Source organism: Gallus gallus, chromosome 9, assembly GCF_016699485.2.
Source record: "Gallus gallus isolate bGalGal1 chromosome 9, bGalGal1.mat.broiler.GRCg7b, whole genome shotgun sequence".
NCBI lineage: Eukaryota > Metazoa > Chordata > Aves > Galliformes > Phasianidae > Gallus > Gallus gallus.
This window is the reverse complement of record NC_052540.1, coordinates 7,735,223-7,759,509: the sequence shown is the minus strand read 5'-3', so window position 1 is coordinate 7,759,509 and position 24,287 is coordinate 7,735,223. Positions and strand designations below refer to the sequence as shown.

At 43.2% G+C, this 24,287-nt stretch overlaps 1 protein-coding gene across 3 annotated transcripts in view; it reads right to left on the bottom strand.

The window, feature by feature from the left end:
* The window catches only part of ACSL3 (acyl-CoA synthetase long chain family member 3), a 43,293-nt gene extending 19,574 nt beyond the window's left edge, over window positions 1–23,719 (bottom strand). For 2 of the 3 annotated variants that reach the window (XR_005862199.2, XM_015277032.4), the window contains exons 1-3: window positions 23,628–23,719; window positions 8,372–8,792; window positions 2,825–3,002 (exon numbers count right to left, since the gene is read on the bottom strand). Coding sequence is in view for 2 of the 3 variants with exons in the window: in XM_015277032.4 (XP_015132518.2) it covers window positions 2,825–3,002; window positions 8,372–8,764 (571 nt within the window). In the remaining variant the exon portion in view is untranslated. Of the gene's footprint in view, window positions 1–2,824; window positions 3,003–8,371; window positions 8,793–23,504 lie in introns of all 3 variants that reach the window. The other variant, XM_015277033.4, reaches the window with a different exon arrangement.
* Window positions 23,720–24,287: the final 568 nt, after the last annotated feature.

Genomic DNA, 24,287 nt, shown 5'->3' with positions numbered 1-24,287 from the left:
ATTCCCTTCCCACCCCTTCTGTTTTTCCCTTGAAGACAGACCAAGACGGGATTATCTTTCGTGTTCATCTTTACACATACAATAATAAAACATGAGTATTAAATGCAAAATGGATCTTGCAATTTCTACTACAGAAATTGATCTAATCTGAAAAAGGAAAAAGAAAACAAGGCAATAATACTACGTTAGCCAGCTAATTACACAAAATCCTGTCCTAAAGCAATAAGATTTTTCTTTGCCATTTATTTCAACATAACTAGACTGCTGAACCTACCATACTTGAGAAACAAAAAGCAAAGTATACCTTTACAGGCCTCAGCAAAACCAGTTCTGACAAAAACACTTCTGCTCAAGTTTCAGGAAAGTATGACTGAAAAACAAAACCATAACCTTTCCTATTTACCTCTTTATTTGATTACATACCCAGGTGTTGCATCTGCTCACACCCCTGAACAGCTCTCCGCAGATGAAGAGAGGATACACTGAGGAAAACCATCTTTTCCCCCCTCCCTATTTTTCAATTACTAATCCCACTCTACTCCATGGTAAATACAAGACTTACACAGTTTCAAAAGGATATAAATATGACAATCAGGAACGTATAGTATTTCTTATCACCAAGCCACTTGTCTGTGCAATACATAAGAATGAATCTCTCTCTTTGGTACAAAAGGCTCCTCTCTAATACCAAGTATAGGGCATGTAAACCTGTTCTGTTGGCGTGAATGCTGTGCACCTACCATCAGATTTGACACATTTCACACATGAAGAATGCCACAACACTATCAGAGCAGTTGCAGTTAGCTGATGTGGTATCTGAAAACTAAGAAGTGCTAATTTAAGTAATTTTGTAATATCTTGCTACCCTATAACTTCAACAAAAAACGTATTCTATAATTCATTCAAATTGAGCAAAGTGATTACGTGAATACTGCATGATAATATCATCTGCCAATAGAAAAGTCAGCCAAGTTCACGAAAGATGACACACAGCTCAGATGCTAAATATCACATCAGACAGTGTGCTGAAGCACGTCTCAATACGGGAATTTAAAACACTAATTCAACCAAATCAAAAACATATGCATAACATTCTACACACGACATCCATCCACTCACTATCTCAGATTTCTTTTTCCCAAATTACAAAATCTTCCTAGTATTTGTAAGCATACTTCACTTCCAGTGTGAAGATAACTGATGCAAGCCTTTGTATTTTATTCCCAGGATGGCCACTAGGAATCTACCAGATCCCAAAAGCGATAAAAGGAACTGAGCATTAAAATGAGATGAAATGCTGAACAGATAGACATCTGTTCTATCAGCCTGTCCTCCTATGCCACGTTTTCCAACCACTCCATCATCTTGACAGCCCTCCACTGGTCTCATTTTGCTATTTCAACACAGAAGGTAACCACACAGAACCACATGAGAACTGCTACGTATCCATAACTCTGTGGCTTGATCAAATAAACAAACTGATATTTATAGCAGAGAGGGATCATTTTAGATATAATTTGGTTAGGTTTGCTTCCAAAACCTGAGAGAATTCTGTGTGATACACTCCTTTACTGTAACTAGGTACTAAACCAGAAGTTTCAGCACATCCGGTTTTATGACCTGGTTCTTATAAAGGAAGAATAAACATGGCATGGGCAAGAAGAGGCCCACGCCTGTGAGGAACAGAAGCTTTTAGAATGTCCTATGTGAAAATAAGGAATGCTCCCCTGAGAATGTCCCCAGCACAGGCTTGCAGTCAGGTGAAGGACACATTAAGTCACGTTGATGAAATGGCCATTAATCTCCATTCCAAGCCAAGTTCAGCACTCAGTAGATTTCTTAACAAGAAACTCAGTGGTCCTACGCAAAACCCTGCGCTGAGGCTCAGGCTAGGTTACAGCATACAGCAGGCTTTCTGCCACTGGTGGAAGTCAGACGCTGCTGTGGCCTTTCACATGACTGAAGCAAGGAGAAGGAGAGTGGCTTTGCATCCGTCTTTGTATGGTACTGCAAAGTGAAGCAGTGCAAGGACAGCTCCAGCCAGTCTGTCCTATTCTGCTTCTACCTCCCTGAACAGACTCTGCTTTGCCCACTGTTAGTGGTCTCAGCAGTGAAACAGCAGAGGACTAACGGACCAGGAACTAGGTGTTATTGATGCAGATACTATCAGTGAGAGAAAGACAAAATGGGCTATGAGAAAGTTGAGAGAGAACAGAAAGCAAAATGAGAAAACATACTAAATATATTAAGCTCAGCTCAATGTTTGAACTGAGGAGTAGCTTATACCTTGGAAGAGGAGTTACTAAAGAGCTTTTGAATTAGAAAGAGCTCTCCAAAATAAGTTCAAGACTCAGCTGTTCATTTTCACTTTTAGAGATAACAATACAATAAACTAAAATGACAATTGAAGAACTGACAAAATATCCAGTAAAATAAAAATTGCAGATTAAAGTTCGACGTCAACTCCTTAAATTGAGTCAATGAATTCGTGTGTGATTTTTGTTTGTTTGTTTTTAGGAACTTGGGAATATGTACTGACTTGAGATTAGAAGAAAATAAACCTCTCTCAGAAATTCATTGAGCAAGATACATTTACTGAAACCATAACCCAGCTGCAAACACTACAGGTTTCTCTACTCAGTAAAGTAACGACGAAGTACAGTCTCTATCTTATGCAGCATTATTATAATTTTTTAAAGGGGGAAAAAAATCTTTAGTGTCCTATATAAACTTCTCTTAGTGTGTACAGTGAATAAAGAGGTTTATTTTCATGTTGTCCTCTTAATCAAAAGAAATTAAAGCTTTAGGAAAGACTCGTACTTACGCTGGTAGTTGCACATGAAGCAGGCTTGTGCTGCAATCATCCACTCAGCTCTAGTCTCACAGAAGATAGCAATGTTTGTCTTTGGTTGCTGACCCAACACTGCTAACCCATTTCCAAAATTAACAGCTTTGATGTATACATCTTCATACGAAAGCCAGGTGTACTTGCCAAGGATGACCTAACAAGAATAATAAATTCAGTTTAAAAAACAAAAAGCCTTAATATATGCCCTACTTCAACCTTCTCCATGTGAATAAGCTGCAGATGTCCAAAGCTGTTTAAAATTTAACACCAGTTTATTAATAATGAAAATATTCTTGCCAACAATTACAGCAGCTGTGGAAGCTCCAACACAAACACTGCAACGTCTCCATGCACGTTACCACCTTCGTTTTGGTTTTCACAATAGGAAAACACACAATTCCCACTGTATTTCACAGTTCAGAACCCCTAAGAAAGGCTGTGATTATCCGACCCATATGCCTTTGGTTTTACAAAGCTTTTTTCTCAAATAGAGTGTGACAAGTTCCAGCTAATACAAGCCTTTCAGTGCATCTGCTTTCTTAGACATTTGGACTAAGATTCTCCTACACAAATACGATACATAGGTGTTTGATCTTAAGAAAGACTAACAAACTGGAATCCAGAAAGCACTGTATCCGTGGGTTCTGACAGAAATTATGAAATTCCATTCCCTTTGTTTGTCCTGAGACAAACGTCAGGGGAAGAAGAACAATCTTATTGCCATGTTTTACTGCCAAACAGAAGCGGGACAGAAGACGGGAAACTGCTGGCAAACCTCAGCACTGAAAAGCTGGGTGGAAAAAGTTAAGCAACCACACTTTCTTTCTGTATGGAAAGTTGGTGCACAGTGAAACTGGATTTGACTTCAGTTCAGTACCTAGCGGGCTCCTATGTGTACGCTTGTACCTTTCAGTGCCATTTTCTCACCAAGTAACAGGTTATTTAGAGGATTCCTAGAAACGTTCATATGTAGGTGCAATACAAAGACATTTATTTACCTTTCTTATCTAGCTACAAGCACCCTGACAGTTCTGAACACCAGCATTTTCAGTGGTCAAGTATCTTAGACCTTTCCAACAAGGCTGCATTTCCAGACTTCCTAGCAAAATGAATTTGAAAATCTCTCTTGAGTTTTAACAGAAAGAAAACAAAATTTCAATACATTTCTTTTATCAACACACTTTTTCAAGCTGCTGAAGTTTACTGCTGACTGAGTTGTACCCACTACAGCCTTAACCCATACTGCTCATTAATGCCTGCATTTAAGGAGACAACGCTTTCTGAATTCAGGACAGACACAGAAAGATGCTTGGAAATTTCAAAAGCATTTTCATTAGAAAATATCATTTATCAAAACCAAAAACCAATACTTGCCAACAACACCACTACCACTGAAAAATAAACAGATCTCACACACATATCTGCTCAGGATTCCCTACCTTATTTACAGAAGCAGCCTCATAGACAAGTAGGCTGCTCAAGAACCAAAACCCTTAATGCAGGAGGATCACCAGCAAGTCCCCGGCTGTCCTAGCCGAGAACCACTGCAGGATGCTGCCTGGTCAGGCATGGATGCTGGCAACCCCACGGGTACAGTGCCCGGGCACCAACTCACTGCTAACACGCCAATGACAGGGACCTGGCATGCCAGCCACTTTAACACACCAAAGTGCTTCTGGTAAGGGAACATTTTAATGTTTCAAAAACAAACAAAAAACCCTGCACGTTTTCCTATCCATCAAAACTTCAATTATTTCAAGTTTTAATTTCAGTTTGAGAAAGATTTCCCCCCCAAACACCTTGGAAAGTCTCAACAAAACTCACCAGTTGAAAGCAATTTGAAGCAACACCCCTCCTACCACCATTCTCCACTTACAGATGAGTTTCAGAATGCTGCTCTTAAATAAGAGCAGGAAAAAGCAGCAGGTTCTTGTTACCACTTCTGGTAGCTTTGCCAACTAGTAAATCAACAGCCTTTGGTCTTTTTCACCATTCACGGTGTGACTTGCCAAAGTTAAAATAATAAATCATCAAACAGTCAAAAACTGATCTTTTAACACTTGTGATTCTTTCTCCCTTTCACTTTCTTAAATAATTTACCCTCACTGTTTAAGCCAGTTTGATACAAAGCAGTGAAAAAAGGCCCCACTGGTGCTTTGCTTTCCTGAAACAGGAGACAACCTGCAGAAAGGGGGTAACACACTGGAAGCTGCTTTTTTGGAGAACACTGGTGAGTGTGAGCAACTAAGATTTTTCTCAACCAGGCTATGTTGGGTTTTACTTTTGCTACTGCCTTCTATGTATTTGAATTCCCACGTTCATCCCCTCCCCACACCCAGGGTCTCTTTCCTATCCCCTCCTTCCATCACCAGCATACCACTTTTGTATACGTTCCATTCTTCTGCACTTCCCTGCATGCTTCCTTTGCATGATACAGTGCAGCTTATGGTTTCACACACCCTTCCTGATATTTGAATACCCATCTTCAAACACATCTCCCTCCTTGGCCCCTTTTGTGTAAAGTTTCTACTGTAAAGAGCTGTTATGGCACTTACCACAGGCCTTAATCTTTTGAACGTTCACCTACATGCTTTACTTTGCAGCTTTCAGAACCTCTCCCTGCTCTCACTACTGACACATGCCAAGAAAGTAACTGTCTGAGAGTTTGCAAGAGAAAGGCCAAGGAGCCAGGATTATTCAGAACTGATTAAACGGACACATAAAACCAAACATGAAATCAGAAGAGACAGCACCTCTCCACGTTTCCTTAGAAAAGGTAGGTGAGTAGAAAGACACTGCCCTCTAGTGCATCAGTTTTTAACCACATTGAAACTGCAAGTTAGTAAAAATGCTTCAATCTTGTCCTTTAATGCTGGAAAAATATTTAGTATCTGTACTGCATTAACATTGGGCAATTTATCAAATTACTGAAGAATAAGTATTTGCTGTCTGGTGAACATTTTTTAACCAAATGATAGGGCAGCTGTATTCAATACATACATATTTTTTAGCATGAAGGTGCCATAAAATGTTCTGAAAGGAACAGCAGGCACACAGTCATAGAACTGCCCGACCTCACTGACCATTTGCAGCCTGCTGACAAACAGCTCAGAAGCCTCAAAGAATCTCAACTACAATTTGAAGCTGAGTGTTCTTCGAAACAACAATAAAAAGGAAGAACCACACACTCCCTAAAATACTGTTTGCCTTGGAGCACCTAAGGCATTTTTCATCATCACCAGCTACCTCTGTTCTGCCCATCGCAGCCAGAACCTCCCTGCAGCCCCCAGCAGGTTTCTGCACCAGGCACCCGGAGCACTGCAGCACCCCCCTGCTGCAAGGAAAAGCTCTTCTTGTACCTCACTGCTCATTCTCTTGCCTCTTTTTTTTTTTTTATAAAGTGTTGAAGAGCACAGATTCTGTATTATCAAACTCCTGCCACCATAATGACCCAATATCTAAACTCACGCTATTTCCTATCCTTGTTGTTCTGCTGTTTGTTTTTACTTGAAGTCTATGGTTTCCTTGGCCAGTATACAGGAATAGATTTTTCAAACAATAATATAAAATATAAAGTTCCAAAAGCAGTACAGATTATCTTGGATATCACTGCTCTCTAAATTAAGATAGTATGCGAGCTTAAAGATGCATAATACCTAGCTTTAAACAATTTAAGCTTAAAGTGGACATACACTTAGTTCTGTTAAGAATCGGAAGCTTTGCTTTAATTTGAGGGGATATTTATTTACTCCATAAATTAATTAGGCGAATCTAGCCCAATGCAATTCGCACATCAGAAAGCCATCTTCTAATAGGAAATGCAATTCGGTACACAGATCCATGATCTACACTCAGATTTGTCGCTGACAAACAGATGACCTCAGATAAACACATAAACCATTCCCACCACTCCGTTCAATTTCTGAAAGGGAAAAAATAATCAACAGGTTCTGCAGCTCCCATAAGGGACATGAATTACATGTGCTACACATAAGAACCGAGAACTGTCACATATTTAAAAAGCTGTGCCAAATAAATCTCAGCCTTAACTTTCACTAAGAGGACGTGGGCAGTGAAGAGACGCATGGTATGAAAGACCAAAATCAAAGAACCCTGACATTCAGAGTCATAGGCATCTTGTGCAATTTTCACATTTACTCACTTGCTAAAATGTGCTATGAGGTAATAAGAAATCTTGTCTTCCTAATGGAGAAAAAAAATAAAGTAAAGCTACTTGCTAATTCCACAACTTGGAACAGAATAGCGTCAGGGCAAACATGGCAATCAACCCTCATAATGAACTGTTGTGTCAAGCTTAGATAGAATTACCTAGCTTAGGTAATTTCTAAGTCTAAAGACTGAAAAAAATAAGTAATTTAAGTAGGTCAACATCAACATTCTTCAACCTTCCAGTATTCAGAGTATGCTGTTTGCATAATAGGAAAGGCTAAAACTCATAAGATCTTAAGCCTTACGCTAGCAATTATATTTGAAGAACAGAGCACCGATCACAGGCAGACAAAATTCTGACCTGTGCCCAGAAGCCTTTACTTTGCACAACACCAACTCCTTTCTGTTTCTTTACAGGGCAGCAAAGCATGAATCAAAGAAGATTCTATGTACCCTCCTCTCTAAAAAGAAAGTGCATTTCTGACCAGCATTTAACTCACAGTGAAAAATTAATGACAGAGAGGAAGTTTCACTAACAAATCTGTAAAGGTTTCAAAACAACTAGATTTTGCCAAGTATTGTGATATTAACTGATCTATTCCTATATCAGAAATTAAAATTGGCATTGTTTAAGGACCCCTTTATTACGCAGAGAGAACTTTTTCTTCTGCAGGAAAACCAATCTTAATCAAAAATAGTCCCAAAAGTGCACACAATAACATCTAAAATAGAAGCAAAGGACTCAAACCCTTCTTTGCTCATCTGTGTATTCTGGTTCACTTCTTTAGGCAAAACTACATTTAAATGCCTCTAATCAAACACGAATCAGCAACTAACAATACAAGCCCTGAACTTTGAAGACTACAAAAACCTCAGTCTCTTGAAACAGCAGTTTTATACTGAAATTAAACCTCCCTCTCTGCACTACAATTACAGATTAGCAGAGAAGATCACCTTAAAGGAGACACGAGAATAAAAGTTCTCCAATTAAAGTCTGGGCAATCCTTTTCCAAGCAAAAATTCCATTAAAGACCTGAACATGCAGGGCAAAACTGTAAACTCTTTAATTTACAGTTAATTTCACTGAAAAGGCACTTCTGCGTACAGGCATTGAATACTTTACTTTATTACCTTTAATTATAATTTAGAATAAGACAAAGGGAAATATTTTTTGCTTGCCTAAAATAAGAACTTTAAGCCAGTTACACCAGCCAAACACTTAAAGTAAATAAGTGAAAGGTAGCAGCTTTCTTTTCCTCCCCCCAACTTGCTCTGTTGGGCTAGAAATGTTGCAAGAGAAAGTAAATACACGGAATAAAAAGTTCTCAAAAGGCAGACTGCAAAAACCCTTACCTTTTTGAAAACCTTTCCTGATGGCTGGATTTCATCTTCCTCCTTCAGGATTTCCCGCGTTCCTAACAGCTTTTTGTCCTTATATTTAGTTTTTGCATACTTAAAAACTTTGTCAAGTGTATCACAGCCAGGATACAGAACTGAAGCTAAGCAGTGCAGACTGTTGACAGACCTGTACGCACCCCCAGGCCTGTTATTCACAGGTCTAGCCTTAACCTGCTTGGATTTTGCTATAGCCTGCCTTGAGCCTGAAAATATGTACCAAGGAATGTACGTTACAACTGTGTACACCAAGATAATAAAGTTTATAAACTGCAGAAGAACGGGGTTGATGTTATGCTTCAACTTCATTTTGGCTCCTTGTGACAGTTCCAGGGGAGAGTTTGAGACCATGGAGCATCAGACAGGGATCCAAAAAGATCTGCAAAAAAAGAAACAAAAAGTTAACAGTAAGCTATGTTTGAGAGAGAATGAATTGAGAATGCATTACAACACATATGAGAAGCAGGCCTCTCCATGCAGAAGTCAGGACAGAAGCCTTAATCCCCAACACAAACACCACAAGCCACCCATACTGAGGAAACACTCTTCTGCTGCATTGAACAGGCTGCAGGGCTGTTGGTATTTGCATTTCTTTGGACGTTAAACAGTACAAACATAGAATTGTTGTGGAATTCAGGACCTGTTTTGTTGGTTTGTTGTTTTGGTTTTGTTTTTTTTAAATAAATTACACATGTAGCCACATAACATTTCAGGACAAACACCACGCAGTCACAATTTCAAAAGATTCTCTCTGATCACATCAGAACACCTGCATGTATATCTGAACAGCAATCTGCACATCCTTCTACTGTAAGTCATCGACCTCCGTACAGAACATAAGAAAACAAGTCACATAACCATTCTGTACAGGAGAATGATCGTAGGTCACCCAACCACTGATCAGCCCAAATCCTAGCAACAGCACTATGAGGACGTTGTGCAACTTCCTCCAATGTCCTTACAACACCACTATACTACATTCACTTTTTTTTAAGCACAGTTTATCATATCTCATGACTATAATGACGCAGTGTCCTAATGTGTTCTATTGCAGAGCAAATAAATTAGTCTGTCTATCCAAAAGATCCACACAATCAACAAAATTAATTAAAATTACTATGGCAAATCAAAGACAACTGTTATAATGGTTGAAGATGAATTTCTGCAACAGCAAATGAGCTACCCATTACAAAAACAGTTCTGCCCATAAAAGCAGAACAGTCTAACTACAATCACACATATCATTCAGTTAACTCTTCAAGTGTATTGATACAATTACATGAAGAGCAACAACCTAAGTCAGCAAACTAATACTGATGTGTGCACAAGATGCACAGATTTGACTGTTCTTATTAAAGGAACGAAGTTTCCATTCACAGGCTACAGTGCCAATCCTGTATCAGCTTTGCTGATGTCTTACAACATCTACCAACTTCAAACACCCTAACAAAAAGAAGTGTTGGTAGAAAAAAAAAGTTTGTATCATAAAAGATGAAAGTTAGTAATGCAAAGAAACCTCACTTTATCACAAGCATTAGATTTGTGCATCCTCCTGTAATTGATCTACTACCCTAAGTGCATGGGATGAGATTAATTCCATCTTTCTCCAAAATATTCACTTCCTTAGAACTCCAAGCAAAAGTACTTCTGCAAAGCACCCAGAAACCAGTATTAACTCAAGCACAGGAGCCCTTCCTTGTAGATACTCACTGGAGCAAGCAGCAGAGGGGAAAGGAGCTTAAAACCTAAAATGGAACAGTGTGTACATATTATTTTTAAGATCAAAGGCAAAACAAGCGGTGATAAAAAAAAATCTTAAGTAGGCTAAAGGGCAAATTCAGTAATCATTTGAAGAGACTTATGTTCTTAGGCTGTCACTGAAGGATACTTAAATGGAAATAACCACGTGCCAGACAATAAGCTGCTGTTGTCCAGAAAAAAAATTATGGTGCTGTTGATAGCAGCACAGAACGTGACGTTTGCATTCTGAATTCAGCAGACAGAAGTTCACGAATTAACAGAAGTTCAGGAATTAACACACTATGGGAATTGTGTCTGGCCCAGCTCGGGGCAGAGAGGAGAAGACACTTTTCCCTTATAAAGCTGAAGAAGTTATTTGTGGCTACGCAGAAGAAAAGGAATTTAACCAAACTCTGTGACAGGCAAGAAATAATGGCAACCGACTTCATACCTTTTGGAAAATTCTTCTCCAAAGAAAGTCCCTGTCTGAAAAACAAGCAAGCTGTCCAGAAACATTCACTGGAGGTTGCACCGCTCTTTGGTTAGGGAGGCACTGAGACCTTCTAGAACAGCAGCTTCCCCTTTGATTTTGCTGATATTCAAACAGCTTTATTCCCATCTCAGAATGAGAAAGGAACCTTTTCCACTGTCTTTGGGAAAAAAATAAGTAAGTGCACCAAGGTCTGATCTTCAGCTCTTTTTCCATGGCTTATCCAAAGCCTTGAACAAAACCCCATGGTTGGAGTTGCTTTCTTTGAATTGCAAATCATTAATTGTATTAAGGTTTCACTGTGACAAAAGGTCTACATAATTATTTCAAATGGATTCTTTTAAAAATTAACATTTACAAAAATGAGCTTTACTGCTTCAAATGCTATTTTTTTATAGATTAAAAAAAAACCAAGCATTTTCCAAATACATTTTCCTGCCTACAGATCAGATGAGACCCATTTCTTCGCATTGAAATCCTGTAAGGTTTGTCTGAAGATGTCCTTGAAATGATGATCTGTGGTCATCATCCTCTTCATACAACTACTCGGGATCACAGGAAGAGGTTAAATGAACTCAACACTTTGGGGCAGGGAACGGAAAGCAGACAGGAATGGGATCCTGTGTAGGTTTAGTAACTATTGGTGAGAGCCAGTGCACTGTGAGAGCACCCACTGCCTTTACAATGCCCACATGCTGTTCTTAAGTAAGTCGTTGACAAATAAAAATATATGAAGTATGTGAAATGTGTAAGTTAGCAGCCTACTCGGCACGTTAGCTGTAAGCATTCAGGCCCTCAGATAACACACACACATTCTGGTTTCACCTAACGCAGTTGGGGTGTTCAAACCCTGACCAAATATGCAAGAAAACTGGCAGATTAAACTAAGTACTGGGGGAGAGAGATTTTAATTTACACAAAATCATTTATACAGAAAAAGCATAGAAGCAAACAATTCTGCACACATGTAAAAGCAGTTCTATTTATATGTAAAGCTATTTCATGTAACAGGCAACAAGCAGCTAAGAGTAAGACCATGGGTTTCTTCAACCAGCCTGAGAAGAGGCAACCAGCACCCCCACTGCTGGGTTTGGGGCAGCACACCGGCAGTGCTCAGCACTGATCCTGCTTAGTGCATAAGCAGTGATTTGGCCTGATACACTTCTTATGCTAATGCTGTCACACCCTTTTGGTTTAGAAGCAAACTTTTGTTACATGAGAAATAAAATCCTTGCAGGAATGTATTTACTAATTCATCTGCTTATAGCAATGGCAGTACAATAAAAGCATAAAATAATAAGAAAAATAAACCTTATGCAACTTTTTATTATGGCAGGTACAGGTACATCAGCTGATACAAGACATGCCTGACTCAGTTTACTCAACAGGAGCTGTCACAGGCAACTGCAAGATCTAAAAGTGGAAAATCCCAATTACATATGTGAATTACAAAAGATATTCCTGGCTCCTTCACTTCTGTTTTGAAACATACACAAATAAACAAACAAATCCTTTTGCTTATCTACCACTACACTGTATCACCTTGGAGAGTCCAGGCCCAGGATATTAAGTTAAAACAAACTCTGTTACAATGTGCAGCAGGACAGTCCTTGTTCATGCCTAAGCACAGCACAACCAAGGTGCTGCAGCAGACAGAGTCAGCAGCTCTTACCACTGCTTCCACCATTTGGGAGTGAAATAGATATACAAGGCCATGTGCATGTGTGTATATATATCTATGCATGGAATAGACTTCAGCAAGAGTAATAAATATTCCTGCACTAAAAAGACTACATAAAGCAGTAATCATCACAAACATCAAGTTCAATCTACTATAGGCAAAGGGTTTATTTATCACTCTTTGGGGAAAGAAGTCACACTCAAAACACACACCAGCAACTCACATTTCAAATATGCAGCACAGGTAACACTTCCTACATATTCCCTGACTGCAAACATGATCATTTACAAAGCCATTCACTCCTCGGGCAGATTATCTCTTCCACAAGACGGTTTCAGTGGCTGGCCCAGTTGGAGGTTAAGTATCAAGGTGCTCCCATCCAACTTCTGTCACACACAGCAACTAAACATGACTGAACTCACACCCAAGGAGTTCAGAACATCCACTCAAAAACACTGATATGTGTGCACCTGAGACTTTAAATTGTAAATTTCTCACATCGGTGAATCCTGCAAGCTAATTGATTTGTTAATATTTGCAGAAAAGTTAACAAGGGTTATTAACAGGCTAGCCTTTATTGGACAATATATCAGACAATATCTGATATTAAGAAAATGAAGACAACGTAGCAAAACACATTATACAAAACTTCACACTGTTTGCAAACTTTGCATAATTGCCTCTGCTAGTTTACATCTGGACTTTAAATGTTTCTTTGCTGATATTCAGCCAGTGAGCTACTTATTTTTACAGAAAGAAGAGTTCTAGAAGAAGTTGCTGTTACTTATTTTTAAACATTCATGTGTTCACCTGCATAAAAATGGGAAGGAAAGTACTACACAGAAGTAGCTAGCGGCCTCTATTTCATGAGGAAATTCCACTGAATACTATATGAGATACAGGCTGAGGCAATGAACGCTTTTGGGAACAGAAATCTAAATATATGCCAATCTAAGTGGAAGAGCTGTTCTGCAAGATAAGTTTGTCAGTTTCATCTAAAAACCCTTGTTCCTCACAGCTACTGCAGAAGTGTTTCCACAAACTGCTTATAAAGAAACAGAGCAGACAGGAACCCCACAGAGCCCCAAGGCCCGGCTGACCGGGAACCCCACAGCCCAGCCAACACACAGACTGTGATCTGGAGGGCAGTGCTGGTGCTATGCATGCCTTCCTGAGTCTCTGTTGGCAGCTCAGGCCTTCCTGCACACAAGGCACACCTGGGCACGCAGCCGCTGGGGAGAGGCAGCAGTAGGGCAGCTGTGGGACGGGTCTGTGACAGTGCTGGGCAGCCACAGCAGCAGTTCCCACGTGGCTCAAGCACATTTAATGCTGGGCTGCTAATAAAAACAGAGCATTTGTTTGCAAAATCCAGCTCTTCCCCTCCATTGTCCCACTACTTTAGTGCCTGTGTGGCTAGAAACAAGTCTGATTAGCTTGCTGATCCACTTTAAACCTTCTTGTCAGGCCAGAAGGGTGGACCTCCCTTTGTATCAACTCTGGCCATTACTGGAGCCAGGGGTATCATTGCAGAAACCTAAATCAACAGAAAAGCAATGCTACAGACACCTAAACAAGCACTCCTGAACCTATTGTCACGTACAGCACATAAACATCCTTTGAAGATACTAACATCAGTTGAAAAAAACAGCCTTCCCTGCAATTCTGATCCTAGCAATGTTCTTACTCAGAATATTTTAAAATCTATTTTCCTTAAGCTTTTAACTTATTTAAGTCTGATGAAACGTTTCATGGATTGGCCAATCAATCTTCTACTCATAAGAGTAATTAAAATCAAGTCCAAGGTCGCAAACTTGATGGACGAAGCACCTTACTACAACTGAAGACGTCAGAGTAACTTTGGTATCTACATACTAGACATCAAAAAGAGGTAAGCACCAATTTCCCAACTATACTATTAGGTTTTTAAACCACAGCTACAAATTACACATCAGAGAGCAGTTAAACGAGGACACCAACGCCGCTACACACACAGCATGTAAGAGCTCCACACACTGAATGGAAGCTCCAACATTACCCCCAACTCTAGCTACTGCAGAAGGGGAGTAACGGCCCAGTCATCGCTGCCAGTTTATCCTTCTCCAAATTTCAACTTACTGCCATCTTCCAATTGTTTAAGACAATCCTGCTACGTACGTCCACTGGGAGGCAGACTCTGCTTTCAGTATGAATGGAAAGACCAGAATGGTGTGATATGCATTTTCTACTACAAAACACAGCCTGAGTTCACTTCACTTATTTCTGGTGAAGCTGAAATGCCGAGCTGTGAAACAGGCTTGTTTGGGGGGAGTTGATTAAAACAAACGAAAAACAATCAAAATAGAAATCAGTGTTCTGTTTCTGTATGCTCAGCCTGGCTGTGCATTGCATAACAGTTATATTTGTCAGATAAGAACTAATGTAATATCAGAAATTTCTAGCATGCGCAGAGATGTTCTCATTTACTTTTAGATGAGCTGTTTTCCTATAACGTGACAGTAAACATTATTCATTAACCTATATACCCTACAAAGACAAACAAAAAAACCATACAGACAGCTCTGAAGTCAGGTAAGGCCCTGTATTTTTGTGCCATTGTCTTCTTTAACATTTCTTTTTGACCTTACGGGCTTCTGCTAGGGATAACTTTAATCCAGAACCTCTTTAAAGAGCAAGCAGCAGACAAACACACTTAAGTCAATCAACAAAGTAATACCTAGAGACCAAAATGATGTTATAGGCTTCCAAAGAAAAAGTAAAGATTTATTCAGTCTTTAAAAAAAGCTCTTCACAGGAAGAATACCAGCCAGATGAACTACACTTTCAAGAGGAGCTGAACCCATTTTAAAGGGATAAGGACATCCACAGCACAATGAAAGACATCGGACTGATGAAGTGGCACATTTCACCACTTAACTGGACAGGCTGAGCTGCTGACATTTTAAATACACTTTATATTTTGAAGGACAAATAAATGTTCAGGCTCTAATTCCTTTGTTTTTTTTTTTGTTTTGTTTTGTTTTTTGCAACATAACTGTGTCCAGCCGGCTACAAGAATTTACCAGCAAAAAATGTAATGAATTAACTCCGCAGGAACGTCAGCTCTTCTCCCCCACTTTCTGCTGCGGTGACTGCACCTCCCAATCAGGCGAAGCTCCCTCCTCTGGCAGCGGTAGCTGCTGTGAGGCTTCCTGATGGAACCACCACATTTCAGCGAAGGATTTCTGCTCCAAAGCCCACCTGCATGTTTCAGGCTGCATTTTGTAACAGTCACTCATGTACAGAAGGTATATCCCCGAGCCACCCAGCAGGAGAGCAACCGCAACGCTCCTGAGCTATCACACAAACTGGAAAGTTGCCGATGCAGGAAGCAGCGCTGTAGGACAACACTTGCACAGAAGTCTCTGGCTGTTTGGTATCTCACAAAGTGAGCCCCTCACAAGGGCTACGCAAGACATATGAGGAGTGGTACTTTACCCCAGCAACCACACAAATGCAGAGCACAACACACAGAGATCTTCCTGAGCACAAATAAAAAGGACAATATATAAATCCAAAGTTCTGTGAATAAGGAATATTCAAGTACACTTTCTGTAATCACAGAATCATTAAAGTTGGAAAAGACCACTAAAATCACCTAGTCCAACCATCCACCTGCCACCACCAGGCCCACTGAGCCACGTCCCAGGTACACATCTACCCTTTCCTTGACCACCTCCAAGGATGGTGACCCCACCACCTCCCTGGGCAGCCTGTGCCAATGATTCACCACTCTTCCTAAGAAGAAATTCTTCCTAATAGCCAACCCGAACATCCTCCAGCACAACTTGAGGCCATTCCCTCTCATCCTATCGCTGTTACCTGGGAGCACAGACCAACCCCAACTCACACAACCTCCTTCCAAGCAGTTGTAGAGCAGGATGAGGTCTCCTCTGAACCTCCTCTCCTTCAGACTGAACATCCCAGGTCCCTCAAGACTGTTCATTTTAGATTGCTTACATTAATACCTGTGAAATCCCATCTCCAAACAGAACTTCACAGACAACTGCCCTTGACTCCCAAGCTGCATTTTCTCAGCAATACTCTAAGTTACACTTGAATATATACTCCACTTGTGCAGCAATGTACAGACACTGCTTTTCTCCTCAGAAACCTAATATTAAATTATTACACAGCTTATTTAACTCCAGTTTTCAAACTAAGCTCAAACTAAGCTAAACCGTAACTTATAATACCGGAATGCTGCACAACACAGTTATTTGCACAAGTGCCGGCTGAACGTGTCCCATGTGCAGAAGCATGACAGCAGGTCATGCATGACACTAGGTCAACTAGTCACTAGCTAATTCCAGCTAGAAACTCATGGCTTTGTCACATATACACCGCCCTGTTCTCTGTAACACCTCATCTGGCTAAGAAGCTCCCTGAGCTAAGCACATTCAGAAGCCCAGCAGGCTGCCTCAGCTGCTCCGCTCTGCCCTTCATCCCCCCATGCCCTGTTTCCAGGTAACTCCAGCAGACAGCACTCTTTGCACTCAGGAAGTGTGTAGAGGAAACACGGGGCTGTTGCAGAGAAGCTTAAAACACAGACAAGCAGGCTGCTTTGCTGCAGCCCTTGAATGCTCTGATTCTCTAATGGAAGTGGGGAGAACTTGAAATTTATTTAAGTAAAATATGAGGATGTTTAACATGCTCATTTGAAAAGACCCTATTTTCTAACCCTAGACATAAGAGGACATGAGGACTACCTTTCTCCTCATCTGCAACACAGCAAATACCCTTTTCTCTCTTTTTTTATAACCCCTTCCCTTTTTTGTAAGCAAAGGCAAGCAGCTCCAGCAATGAGCATGCCTGACAATCCCAGAATACAAAACAAAGGCAAAACAAGGACTCATTAAATTAGACGTCATTTTATTCTAAGAACACTGATAAGCACTAAGAACATGATCGACAGCTTCAGCCCCTTGCTCATCACCTTTTAAAAATGAATTTACAAAGTCCAGTGTTGAAAGTCAAAGGACTACATCCAGGACTCACTGCTGGGGGCCAGAGGGGATAAAGCTGAGGAGGTAATTAACTACTCACAGAGGTTATTTCAAGTCCTTAGAATCAGTATACAAACATCATATAGGTAAAGAGTCTCTGGTAGAAGGGACCTCTGTTTCTCTAGTCAGGGAAAACAAACACACCCTCAGACCCCAAGTACATAAACAAGATTGAAACATTACAGTACCTGTTCTAGGTAGTCTCCACCCCAAGTTTTTAAAAACAAGAACATTGACCTTTTTAAGAAAGAAAAGTGCCATTGTACTAACTGCACTTGAAGGAATTTGGTGTATATTCTCAGCCAAATTTATTTTGCCTGTGTTATACAGATGGTCAGATTAGATTAATACATGTTGACAACTAGAAGTCCAGAATAAGCTATTAAATATTTCCAGAATCTCAGAACAGAAATCAAGAATTTTATCTATTTCATAAGCTACAAACATTTAAAAACAAACGACAACTTTCAATAAAAAAATAAATCCCCCGAAGTATCATGAATGATGAAGCTAATAATGTAATTAAAATACAACTGCAACCATTATACTCTTAAACTTGTACTTTAGATACAGAAACATCTACACCAGGCTGGAAGATCTCTCCACTCTGTCATGCCCTGGACTGGTTACAATGCTGTGAATGCATAACATAGGATATGGACAGGATTTTTTTTTCCTTGTAATAAAACTTTTACTGGTAAATTAGATTTTCAGGAACAGAATCTGTCACGTGTTCCTGTGAATGTCTTCTTAGGTTCCTGGTAAATTGCCCTAAGGCCATGTTCCATCACCCACTACCAGCCTTGGTTGGGCCAAACCTCCATGCTAGGAGGCTCACATGGCAGCTCATAGTCCTGCTGCACTCGGAGAGATATGGATTTGAAAAGTGGACTATTCAGTGGATAAGGAATTAGTTGAAAGATCACAGCCAGAGGGTTGTGGTCGATGGCTCTAAGTACAGTTGGAGGCTGGTAACAAGCAGTATCCCCCTAGGGGTCTGTCTTGGGACAGGTACTCTTTAACAGCTTGATCAGCGACACAGATGATAGGATTGAGAGCACTCTCAGCAAGTTTGCTGATGACACCAAGCTGAGTGGTGCAGTTGATACAGCAGAAGGAAGGGATGCTATCCGGAAGGACCTTGATAAACTTGAGAGGTGGGGCCTTGTGAACCCAATGAGGTTCAACAAAGTAAAGTGCAAAGTTTTGTGCCTGGGTCGAGGTAATCCCAGATATGTATACAGACTGGGAGAAGAACTTGAGAGCAGCCCACATGAGAAGGATTTTGGTGTCCTGGTTGATGAGAAACATGACATGAGCCAGTAGTGTGCACTTGCAGCCCGGAAGGCCAGTGGTATCCGGGGCTACATCAGAAGAGGGGTGGCAGCAGGGCGAGGAAGGGGACTGTCCCCCTCTGCTCTGCCCTTGTGAGAGTTTTACACTAGATGTCAAGAGGAAGTTCTTTACTGGGTGAGTGGTGCAGCGATGCAGTGCTGCAACATGCCCAGAGAAGCTGTGGATGCCCCACCCCCCCTCGGAGGGGGTTAAGGCCAGGAGGGATGGGGCGCTGAGCAATCTGATCTAGTACTTGATGATCCTTGAGGTCTCTTCCAACCCAAGCCATTGGGGTTGGAATTCCATGGTTCATCAGAACCATTATACACACAGCTGTAAATGCATGACAAGCCCTGGTGACAGATCTTCCGAAATCATTTGTGAACTTTATGACAGCAGAGCAGATGCAACTCACAACTTCCCACACATGCAAGCAAGCTCCCTGCCCTAGCACTGCTGAGCCTCCTGCCTTCTTCCTATGCCTGCTGCCTTACCGTCCCTTCTCCTCTCCTCCTCAGTACTCACCACAAATCCTTATGAAGTCTGGTGACACAAAAAGCAGAAGCATTATAGATCATGTACACCACTCCTACCCTTCCACAAAGCCCTCTCAACCTCTGGTTTCTTCCCTGCTCCCTTCTACCTTTCCCATACACTAACATATTTAACACAGATAACAGACAGCCTCTTTACCAAACACAAATTATACACACACCAAACTGTTAACAACTCACCATACATGTTCTACTTTCTAACTTTTTTTAAAATTCTCAGAGAACGAGTCCACACATTTTGATTTTAATAAGTTTGGCTTAGAACTGCAGAGCATGCTCCACTGTTTCACAGAATATACTGTGCCTTAAAACTTAGCTTTTCAAAGTTTTAAGTTCAAATCACACCACAGGCTTGGTCTGATAAACGTCATCACACGCACAGATGCACGTCACTGCACTAACTGCTCTATGACTGCTCACAAAGCAAGGAACCCAAGTAAAGCCTCCCCATGGACACTGAGGTTTCCCATGTGTCCTAATTGTCAACCTGCACAAAACACAGCAAGTTGCTTTGGAGAGCAAGAGGAGAAAGGAAGAATACTTTTCTCTCTGAAGATGCGGACAAGTTGTTGCTAGATAGTATTTCTACTTTCCATTTACAGTATCCTTTGGGTTTATCACAGAAGTGTCTTCCAGAGACAGGAATGTAAAGTAGCAAACAGAAATTGGGCAGGATCTGGGATTTGCAGTACTATTGCAATTTCACTGCTTAATCAACATAAAGTCATCTCTTCTGCCCGTCCAGGTCTTACACTGCTTTCATCTAGTGGATATAAGCATTCCAAGGAAGGATGATGCTGACAGAGTACTCAGGCAATAACAGAGTACTGCATTTCCAATTTTTAAGTGAAATAGGGAAAGGCTTGCATCTGGTTACCGCTGCTTTTGACTGTGAAAATCTGCAATTCAGTAACTTTTGATAAGCCTCACGTTATCCTCCCTGCTTTTCAGGAAACTAATGAAACTGAGAAGCCAGTCTGTCCCACATCAGATGTTGTAAGGAGCTAGCACGGCTTGCTAATTGACAACAATCACAAACACTGACACACAACTTCCCAAAACACGTGTGCTGACAAATTGCTGCCTCCTCCTGTGAGATTACACACACCGAGCAGCACTACGACTTCCCACAAGCTGGAGACTCACTTAAGGGACAAGGAGACACTTGTGAGGGCAATTCCTTACCAAGAATCAACGGAGACTGCTGCAAAACAACTCATGAGTTTTGAACAGCGTTTCCCTATTTGATTTAGAAGCTAATGCGGAATGAGATTTGAGCTTTCTTCACAGATTTCAACTTTTGTTTCACCTGTAGCCCTGGATTTATTAATGGCCATTCAGGAGGTGCGACTGGGATACGGCCTGTCCAGGTTATTCCCCTCAAGATCTCCAAAACAGTACCTCAAAGCAGAGTACTGAAATCTTCAAGGGCCCTTCAGGCTTTACTACACTGCAAACCACCATGTAGATCAGGATCTCAGAATGGAGAGCAGTCCTTTCAACTCTAACTGCAAAATTAAACAAATAATGCCTTGCCATTTGAGAGCTTGTTAAGATCGCCTGAAGTGCTTGCGATATTCCTCCAAGAAGGAGAAGTAAACCTGAGGTGCCAGACGGCACGCAGTAAGCTGGCTCACAGACTTCCACCATGCGGGCAGCAGCTACCTGGAGACACAGGGTGACTCTGAGGGGAAGGGACCACAGGGGTCTCCAGTTCCACCCTCAGTTCAAAACAGGGGGACCCGGAGGATGAGACCTCCCTTCTGAGGGCTTTGCACAATTACATCTCGAGAACTCCGAGGAAGGAGATGGGACAGCAACACTCTGGAGGTGGCCTGGTGAGCCCTGAGAGGAGTGGACAATTTGCTGCCACAGGGCACACCACAGCCATCAGGTGAGGCCCAGAGGCATGGCTGAAGGGCTGCACCCCACCAGGACAGCCCCATGAAGCGTGAGTTTGCTTAGTAACCAGCAGCACGCGAAATGGATAGAAATCAAAGCCAAGTCTTCTTAGTGTTAATACACCTTACTTAGTAGTACTAAGTCGCATCTTAGGGCCATATTCAGATGGCCTAAATTCCACATAAATCCTTCTGCCTCCTATTTCTTATTAGCTGGCTTTCAGTCAGCTCCCCATTCAGCATCTTACGTAAATTCTCTGAATTGCTCTCCAAAAACAACTGGATTTCTTCATGGGCTGAGAAAAGTGGCTTCAGTGCCATTGCAGCCACCTGAACCTGGTCTGTAGGGCCCAGCAGCACCACATCAGGCTGCATCACTCCTCTGGCCTCCTCACTGTGGCAGGAAGCAGCAGTTTGCCAAGGTATGTTTTGATTTTGTTACTCTTCCACTGGAAAAAAAATGTGCTTTTAAACATAAAGCAGATTTCTAAACAATTCAGGACCCAATTCTTCATGCTCCCCTCTGGAACACAACTCCATACCTGGGTCTCCCTGAACACAGATGCTCCACCCACAGTTCTCTCACGTTTGGTCCTAAGCCACACATGCTGCTTTGCTCCTGATGTCTTGGTGATTCTTTGATAAAGATGTGGTCTTTAATATGATTATAGCTCAAACTATTCACTGATCTGCTGAAAGGATAAGTAAAAGCCCCAGAGCCAAATCTCCTCATTTGAGAAGTTTCTCAAACAACAAAAATAAACATAACAGTTTTATAAAAGCACCCTAAATTGAGAACTTGTATGTACCAGCACACTCAGCCCAAGATGCTCTGCTCATGCAGCCTTATGTAATTAGGATCCTTCACGCAAGAAAGACAGAGTAAGGAGACAGAAGCATTCCTCACCCTTCTCAGAAGAGGAACCACCACCTGTGCCCTGGCAGCTCACCCCAGGGCCTAAGGCCTGTGCACAGCCACCAGGCATGGATCCTGCCCTAATCAGGAGCAGATCCATACCACAGTGCCCGATGCCTTTGAGCTATCTCGAGCACAGGGAACAGCAGAGCCACCAGATTTATTCCTGTTTGCCAGACAGCCATCAACATCAAACAAAGCACCAGACCTGGCTCCACCTCTTGTTTCTAGGGACTCACAAGCACAAACGTGCAGAGGGAAGGAAGCCTTTGGGTTGCAGCATTCAGCTTCAGTCACTCCCAGGGCACACATGCACATGATGAAGTGATCACCAGGAGCAACAATGCCTTTCCTCAGCTTCTGAGGGCAAAATACAAATGCAAACACGATGACTTCAGGTCTCACTGTGGTGCAGATGGTGACAGACACCAAGTCTTATGGGCTCGCCCAGACTACTGCCTTCCTTTTAGGACACATCAAGACCTGCTTAGGCACCCACCATTTCTGACTTCTGACTGTTACTCTTCACCCCCAAACTGGGCCAAAGGGCGCAGCAACTTCTGAAGCTACCTAAGAAACATTCAAGGTTTTATCCTTTTTGCACAAATTCTGATTGATAACAATGCTTTTTGAAAGTTAAAGAGTGCATCAACTTATACACAAGAACTCCATGCTTGGTGCTAAGCAGATCCAATTTATAGGCCAGAAGATATATTTGAGAGCCTAGCACTGCTATACAAACTGCGGCATTTTTCATCTTTTTTACGTTCTAGCTGCTACGTGCCATTACATATAAGTTACATAGCGGTGAGGCTTTTTTGTGGGGGGACTGCTTCAAGAAGCTCAGAAGACAACCCAGCAACGCTTCCCTCCAGCTGCCTTCATGCAGCCCACGGTTCTAATTTTCCCGGAGGTTTCTGCTTCCTGACTGCATCAGCTCCGTGCTCAGCTCGCACTGCCCGAGCCCGGCGCTGCTCACGGCGACGGCCGCGGCCCCGGAACGCGTTCCTGTTCGCGTACCACGGCCGAAGGCAGTGCCCAGCGGGCTGACCGCGGCACACACCGCAGCAGCACGGAGCCCTTCGGAACGTGAAGGCAGCACGGCCGCACGGGCCGGCAGCGCGCACAGCACCGCCCTCAGCCGTCGGGCTCCCGCAGGCGGCGCGTTCCGGACCGCACAACGAAGCCCGCGCGCGACGCGCTCCCAGCGGGCAGCTCCGGCCGGGGGGCCGCCGCCGCAGCCAGAGCCAGAGCCCGCCACGCTGGCACAGCCGGCCCCGAACCGCCACCTGCCCCGGCCCGACCTCGTTGCTGCTCCGGGCGTCCCGCACAAAGCGCAGCGCACGCCGCCCCAGGAGGAGCCGAGCCCAGCCCAGCCCAGCCCAGCCCGACCCGGCCCGCCGCTCCACCGCCCGCCGCGCGGCCCCGGCACCTTCAGCACCACTCCGGCCCGGATGGCCGCCGCGAGGCCACCCCGCCGGAGGCTGCGACGGGCCCGGCGGGTGCCGCCCGCTCCGTTCTGCGCTACGAGGACGTCCGGCCGCCAGACACTCACCGGTCCGCTGCCCGCAGGCGGAGGGTCCCGGCGTACCCCTCGGCTCAGCCCCGGCTCGGCCGCCCGCCGCCGGGCGCGCTCATCCCGTATGCGGCTGGGCGCCTCCCGATTGGCCGCCTGGCGGTGGCGCGCGGGGCCGGGCCGCGCAGGAATGGCGGCGGGGGGGAGCGAGTCGGAGAGGGGTTACTACAGGTCAGGCGCGGCGCGGCGCTGGGCGGGGCCCGGCAGCTGGAGGGGCGGGGCTGCGCGCTGCGCCTGCGCGGCGGTCCCGCGGCTGTGAGGATAGGGGAGGTCGCGGGGGCCGCTGGTAGTCGTTGTTAACGGCCGGGCGCAGCGGTTTGAACGGAGGTGTCAGCGACTCGTGTTACGTAAACGCCTGCTGAAGGATCACTCCGAGCCGCTGCTGGGGCGGCTGGCTCGAGGCCTGCATCCAGGCTGCGCTACCACACCGCTCTCGTCCTCCAGGCCCTGGGCAGCCCCGACTGAGGCGAGGGAGCGCTTCAGCCTCCTCAGCCGCTTGGGTCGTTTGTTTAAACTGCGGGTTTTTGCAAGAGCTGTGGAGCTCGGGGTTGTAAATAAAGGGGCCGTTAGCACCTGGCAGTCATGACATGGACCGCTGCTGACAGAAGGAGACAGGCTGACGTCAGCTGTCACCGCAGC